The 7,197-nt window shown below is 49.4% G+C and overlaps 1 protein-coding gene across 1 annotated transcript; it reads left to right on the plus strand.

Annotated features, from left to right (window-relative positions):
• The first annotated feature begins 1,803 nt into the window (after positions 1–1,803).
• LOC108754850 (leucine-rich repeat-containing protein 24) lies at positions 1,804–3,823 on the plus strand. The gene has a single exon (XM_018497473.1). The coding sequence runs from the start codon at positions 1,809–1,811 to the stop codon at positions 3,726–3,728; it is 1,920 nt and encodes a 639-aa protein (XP_018352975.1). The 5' UTR covers positions 1,804–1,808; the 3' UTR covers positions 3,729–3,823.
• Positions 3,824–7,197: the final 3,374 nt, after the last annotated feature.

Consider the following 7,197-nt stretch of genomic DNA (forward strand, 5'->3'; position numbering starts at 1 on the left):
GTGTGTGTGTGTGTGTGTGTGTGTACGGGGTGTCGTAAAAAAATTTAAACTATGATGTCTTCTCTAATGATTTTTTAGATTATTTAATCTTGGTGAAAATTTCACTAGAGACTTTATTATAATTTTTCTCCACCTTTACTAAACGTCGTAATATTGAGTCGTCAAAAAAAAAATTCTACTACTCTGCTGAAACTTCTAAAGTTCCTCCTAAAGCTTTCAAAGTTAAACAGTTCGAACTTGATCTTTTCAAACAGAAAATTCATTTCGATATCTTGCTACTATCACTCCAAGTTCTTCCCGACCACCCTGTAGCGAGCACGGAAGAAGGGTGCGCCCTACTTCGCGTCGGCGTTTTCCCTCCCGACCGGCCCAGCGTGTATAACGGGGTGAGGGGGTGCCAAAGGGTGCGAGGGGACGTTAGCGGAGTACGGACGTATGGACGTATGAAAGGACGGAGAGAGACGGAGGAAGGACGACGCGAGATGAAGATACGAGGAGAGGAAAGCCGTGCGAGAGGGTGTCTCTCTGTTTCGCAGCCGGGGGTTTCGCAGTCTCGCATTTCAACGACGACGCCGAACGTCGCTGGTGTCGCCGTCGCCGTTTTTTTCCCTCGAGTAAGGGAACGCGCGCGCGCGTAAATGTGATAGATAGAAACGTAAAGAAAAAAAAAGAGAGGAAGAGAGAGAGAGAGAGAGAGAGAGAGAGAGAGAGAGAGAGAGAGAGAGAGAGACGTATCGACAGATATAGCGAGTAGGTGAAAGAGAGAAAAAGAGAAAGAAAGACAGAGGACAGAGACAAGGGGAGTACACAATAGGAGAGACACTCGTGAACCCTCGTACGTTGGCCCCCGCACAACGAGGAGAACAACGTTACGCTCGGCTAGCACGACGGGGCACCTCGTGAGAATTCGGGTATCAGGGGTGCTTCCGTAGTAGTAGCGGCGGCGGCGGACGGTGATGTGAGTGGTAGCGACGGTGGTGGCCTGGTGGTAGCGCGGTGGTGGTGTCGTCGCTGGTGGTAGTGGTGCGGTTACAGTCGATACGGCGTGGTGGAGGCGTCGAGGTGCTTCTCGTCGGCGACGACGCGAGTGGTGCACGTTGGTGGACATAGATTTACGTAAGAACGACGACAACGATGAGAAGGATGATGACGACGAGAGCTCGTCCGCCTTGCTCGTCTGTCTAGTGGTGACGTCGTATGTGCTGGTCGCGTGTGCGCACGTGTGACGCCGCCAATGGATACTCAACGAAGTGGCTGATCGAAAATCCGAAGGGACGTCCTCGGTGGTTTGGGCTCGTCGAACGGAGCGCGCGCTGCTCGCGCAGAGCGAAGGCGAAGGAACGTAACGAGTACAACGCGATAACACCGTAATGAGATAAGGAGGGTCGAGGAAGAATTTGCGAATGGACGAAGCGGGTCCGTTCAATTTCGTCTCCCCTTGTAATTCGCTACGCATTCGGTGCGCAGTGAGGATTCTGGAGCGGGCGTATAAATTTCGAGGTGTACGAGAGGATCAGCGCAGCCAGTAAAAGGGGAATCGGGAAGGAAGAGAATCGCTAAGGAGGAAGGAAGGAAGGAACGGTAGCAAGTACGAGTTACACGGAAAGGAGGAGGATGGGCGTAAGATCGCTCCCCAGAGGCTTTCCTGTGCGGGAGACGCTTCTCGGCCGTCGTTGAAACGACGTGCGCGAATCCCGAGTGTCGTCGGGAAAGCAAGGTACAGAGGGAGAAAGAGAAAAAGAAGAGTGACGTGAATCGAGTCGTGGGACGACCAAAGTTCGCTACGACGACGACAATAACGATCCATCATGGGGGTTTCGGTGTTTCTATTGTACGCGGTGACGGTGCTCGGTGTGGCAGCCAGCGACAATTGTGCCGACAAGTGCTCGTGCAAGTGGAAGAGCGGGAAGCGCACGGTGGAGTGCGTGAATCGCGACCTGACCAGCATACCGGAGTGGATCGATCCGGAGACCCAGGTGCTGGACATGAGCGGCAACAACATCTGTCACCTGCCAAACAACATATTTATACACGTGCGGCTAACGAATCTGCAGCGTCTCTACTTGCGTGAGTGTCGTATCGATCGGATCGATAGCGAGGCATTGGCCGGCTTGACGAATCTCGTGGAGCTCGATCTCAGCAATAATATGCTGGCCGCGGTGCCGAGCTCGAGCTTCACCGACACGCCATTCCTGCGCGATTTGGTGCTCGCGTACAATCCGCTTAAGCGGATTCGCTCGCACGCGTTTAAGAGCACGCCGAATCTAGTCAAGCTCGATTTGTCGCACACGCAGCTCATCGAGATCGAGGCGAAAGGTTTCCGCGGACTGGAAATGCTCGAGAGTCTCAAGCTGAGCAACAACGAACTGTCCACCCTGCACCCGGGCACCTTCGAGCCGCTCAACAAACTCACTAGCATCGAGCTGCACGAAAATCCGTGGATATGCGATTGCCACCTACGTGAGATGAAGATGTGGCTGGTGAAGCATAATTTACCGACCATCGTGGCGCCCGTGTGTCACGGACCCCAGCAGTTGCTCGATCGTGCCTTCACCGACCTCGGTATCGACGATTTTGCCTGCCGGCCGATTTTGCTGATAGCCAGCCGTTACGCCGAGGCCACCATCGGTGAGAACGCTAGTATCGTGTGTCGCGTGAGCGCGATACCACCGGCAGACGTCAAGTGGTACTGGAACGGCCGGTTGTTGACCAATCACTCGGCTTTCAGCAGCTATCAAAAGATCCTCATCTTCGAGGAGGGCCAATTTAGGAAGCGGAGCACTCTCATTCTCACCAACGCGCAGGAGGCGGACTCCAGCGAGTTCTACTGCGTCGCCGAGAACCCCGCTGGCTCCGTCGAGGCAAATTTCACCCTGCACGTGTCTCTAAGGACGGCGGGTATGTCGACTTTAGGCTCGGGCCAGATCGCGGGGATATCCGCCGCGTTGGTGGTGCTCATACTCTTCATCCTACTCATCATTCTCGTATTATTCATTCGTCTGCGGAGAATGCCGCTGAAGGACGTGAAGTCGTCGGCGCCGATGGAAGCGGCGTCCAGTGACGGTGTCGGCGGCAACGCTGGCGGTGGCGGCGGCGGTGGCGGCGGTGACAATCCGCCATCCGCGACCTCGACCACTCGCAGGAAACACGAGGAGATCGAGACGACGTCGTTCGCCCTGGAGTCCAAGCCACCCGCGTCGCTGCATCTGAGCTACGTGCAGAGACCGCACGCGGCCGTAATGCAGGAGAACGAGTACAGCACAATCAGCCGTTTCGACGATCAGAATCAGCCGGCGGTGGCGGCGATGCCGGGTGCCGGGTGTTTCTCGTCGACGACGTCCCTGATGCCGATTGACAATCCGGATCTCATCAGGGACACTCGGCGCGGCTCCACCGAGGACATCACGCCTTACGGCGTCGCCGATTACGGCCGCGTCGAGACGCTGGACGACGCCGGTAGCAAGATGCTCTACACCAGCTGCCTGTGGGAGGCGAGGGACAGCTGCGGCAGGACGTCCGCCGTCTCGGCGAACGTGTACCCGTCGAAGGAACAGCTCGCGGTGGTCGCGCCGGTCGTCGAGCAATTTCCACCCGGCGCGAAGCAGATGAGAGTCTGGCAAAAGGGCGTCCCGGTGCTGCCGCCGGTCTCGGCGCTGAAACGCGTCCTGGGATCCACGCGCAGCTCGCCCGATGAGGGTTATCAGGAGGGCACCGGTACCGACGTCTAGGTACCGCTACTTCATTACTGCGACGCCCGGCACCGTTATCTGGAGCTACGTAGACGGCACCAGGAGGACGACACCGACTGCTAAGGGAAGAATGAGGGAGAAGAAGGAACAAAAAAAAAAGAAGAAGAAAAGAATAGAGTTGAGTCCTCACGAGTGCCGGGCGGGCGGTAGTGAACAGGAATAAAATGTGCCGGACGAATCTCGCGTTTAAGTGCGATCGCGTCAGTGTGACAATGATCAAAGCTAACGCGCGTCATTATTGTTGTGCACAGACTACTCTTTACAGCTGGACGAAAGCGTTTACGCTCGCAATCGCGTTCACGTACAGTGATGGAAGATACGACATTATACAGTTTCACATTCAACCAGGATACCATCCAAATCAGCAAGAGCGATAGCACCTTGCAATCGGGAAGGTACGGTACAATTGAAGACCATAGACAAGACGTGAACAACTACGCACACAGCTCACCTCTAAAGACTGCCATAACTAAAGTACGCGCATCGAATCGCTAGGCGTATGCAAGGAGCTTTCGAGAGGTCGATGAACGCGTGGATCGTTACTGTGTAAGAGATTGACATCGTGGCCACTGAGAATCGTTTGCGTCGTGCATGAAGTTTCGCTCGTATGACTTACATGGTAACGACTGTGTTAAGTAAATTAACACGAATGATGAGTTCGAGCGAATAGCAAAAATGAACGATTGTGGGCTCTTTCGAATTTAAGAACGCCATCATCGACGCCCCAATCGTAAACACACCCGTTGCAAAGGAGCGTTTGTATTGGGTGCGATCTCTTTGAGGCGGTCGGCGGCAATTAGTGACAGAGTTAGAGATGTCCTTGTGCGCGGTGCGTGTGGTGCAATCAATTGGCAGACGTTCGGTTCCGTTTGTACTTGTGTCACGAGGGTTGCCTCCAGTGTTCGATATCGACAATGTTAACCTGTACAGGATGTTCCGAAAAAAGTGGTCGACGTATGAAAGATGACGACGTTTGTCGTTGCGAGTGACATCGAGTTCGTGCACGTTCTGAAGCTACGTCCCTGAAGCTACTCACGGAAGTATTTGTATTTAATAATACGTAAATATCGCGATTGATAATAAAATTTTCCGATCGAATACGTAGAAGTCATGCGTATCCTTTCAAGTTCACGCGGTGATCTCTCGTGAGTATCCCATCGCAAACTCGAGAATGCAAATTTAGACATGTATTCATTAAGATTCTCTCACACTCGCAACGATTGACGTTATTGTCTTTCAAAATATTGGCCTTTCCTCTGGAAACATTCTGTGTAATGCGGCAATGAAAGTCGATCGCAAGGCGATGTCTCGCGCAGTGCATACAGGAAATGCATACACACGACTGACACGACGTGCACCAAGCCAGGGACGAGGGAAGCGATGACGATACGCTACGCCAACCACGTCATTGTCTGGGCGGTTGTGCAGCACAATATCGACGGGTAATACATTTGTATAATGGCTAAGCCAAAGCGGTTTGAGTCAGTTGGGAGGCTGAAATCTCCCGGATAAAAAATGCATTAGATAGCTCCCCTTAAGACGATAAACGGCGAGCATGGAGACTGGCGGTACACGTTTCCGGCGACGAGGCTGGCGCGTGGAGAATTGCATAGGAAGCGAGAAATGACGCTTAAGCTAACCAAGTATCTCGCGGATTTTTTCTAGTCAATTTGCTGAAAGAGGGAAAGAGAAGAGGAAAGAAAAAAAAAGAAATAACAGAAATGCGAACGGATTCACGGAAATATTTATTCGGCGGGACGGGAAACTCGCGCTGGCAAAATGGCGATCTCAATTAGGAGAATACACGAGGTAGTCTCGTTGAGTCAACATGAGGGTTATTCCCTCGAAGCTTCGGTCGACAAACTCTCACGATTACGAAGCCGGCGAGCCTATATTGTTGCTTCGAGTGGCTGGTCCGAGTGGCTCTCGTGTCCGAGACGAAGCCTCGCGAAAACGATCGAGGGAGGGATATGGCGGCCGGATGCTGCTCTGGATCCATACTTACGACCGCACGTTCACCGATTCGATCGCAATCGCGGTCTCTTCGGCGGATAGTACCAATTTTTCTCAAGTATTCTGTATGAAATTCGCTACGCTTTTATCCGATAGAAATTTATTTCCCGGTTCTCATTTTATTCGGAATACGGCTTGATTGAATTTCTTATATTTTATTTAATGTTCAATTTAGTAGTAATTATCGATATATCGTAAAGCGTGGCGTAACAATTTTGCTGTTTATTTTGATATTTATCAGCGTTAAAGATATGTATCTGATATTAAATTTGTACAACAAATATTATATATAAACGGTGTCGATCAATAATATTATTGATGTCTGATATTAAAGCTTAAGGCTCTTTCAATATTAGTGGAGTGTCATTTGCCAGCACGTGTATTGTGACAATGAATCCAGAGTATATGCAGGCCTTGATCGTTGTCTTTTTGCACATGCAAACCACTAGAATCAATTCCACAAGACTGATAAGTCCCTAAACCGATCGCGAGCGAATGTATACTATTGCTCAATCACTAAAGCTGAATTTCGCGATTGATTGGTTGACTTATGCCCGACGCTGGCATCTTACGTAAGTGAGGCTCTGTCGATCCACGCATTCGAATGAATCGTACTGTCAAATCGGATTATTATGCTTCTACAGGGGTATTTTTGCATCTCATGTCGAATGATTAATTTAGAGAAAAATCATCGGATGTTTAATATTTATCAGTAAACAGACAACCTACAATTATAAAAAACGTTATAAAATCTTCAACGATAGAAAAACAATGTATATCGTAACAATGTATTATCTTCTTTACTTCATAAATTGATTTTTATTGGATATTTTTCTTTTATAGATTTTTATTTTAATAGGTAGTTTTATTTTATAAATAATATTAAGTGAGAAAAAAATTGACTGAAAAATATTCAATGCGAAATATCAAACAAACGAAAAAGGTCATGTTTGGTCAAAAAGTGACGGCTTAATAATACTTTTATATGAATTTTTTACAATCTCAAGCAAATTGTTTTTTATTTTATAGTTTATTATGCATCATGCATGTGTGAATTTAACATGCTATCTTTTTCTGAGGAAAAAAAAGCAATATTTTCTTTAATATATTTGCAACAAAAAAGACTTATACGATTTTGTGGCAACGGACAATTTAATCAAAGTTACGAACCATTTCTCTAGACATCAATTTGTCTCGAAGGCACTTCCTTCTTTACCCCTAAGGGAGGTAAATTAACTCGATCTGACGATAAGTCAAAACGCCAGTCGCGAGTTTCGTTCGATCGCCATTCAAAGTGTGCGCGACGTGCGTTCATTTTGTATGCCGTGTATAAGCGTGTATACCCGTGTGCGTATGTGGACATTTTGTGTGTGTGTGTGTGTGTGTGTGTGTGTGTGTGTGTGTGTGTGTGTGTGTGTGTGTGTGTGTGTGTGTG

Source organism: Trachymyrmex septentrionalis, unplaced genomic scaffold, assembly GCF_001594115.1.
Source record: "Trachymyrmex septentrionalis isolate Tsep2-gDNA-1 unplaced genomic scaffold, Tsep1.0 scaffold81, whole genome shotgun sequence".
NCBI classification, from domain to species: Eukaryota; Metazoa; Arthropoda; class Insecta; order Hymenoptera; family Formicidae; genus Trachymyrmex; species Trachymyrmex septentrionalis.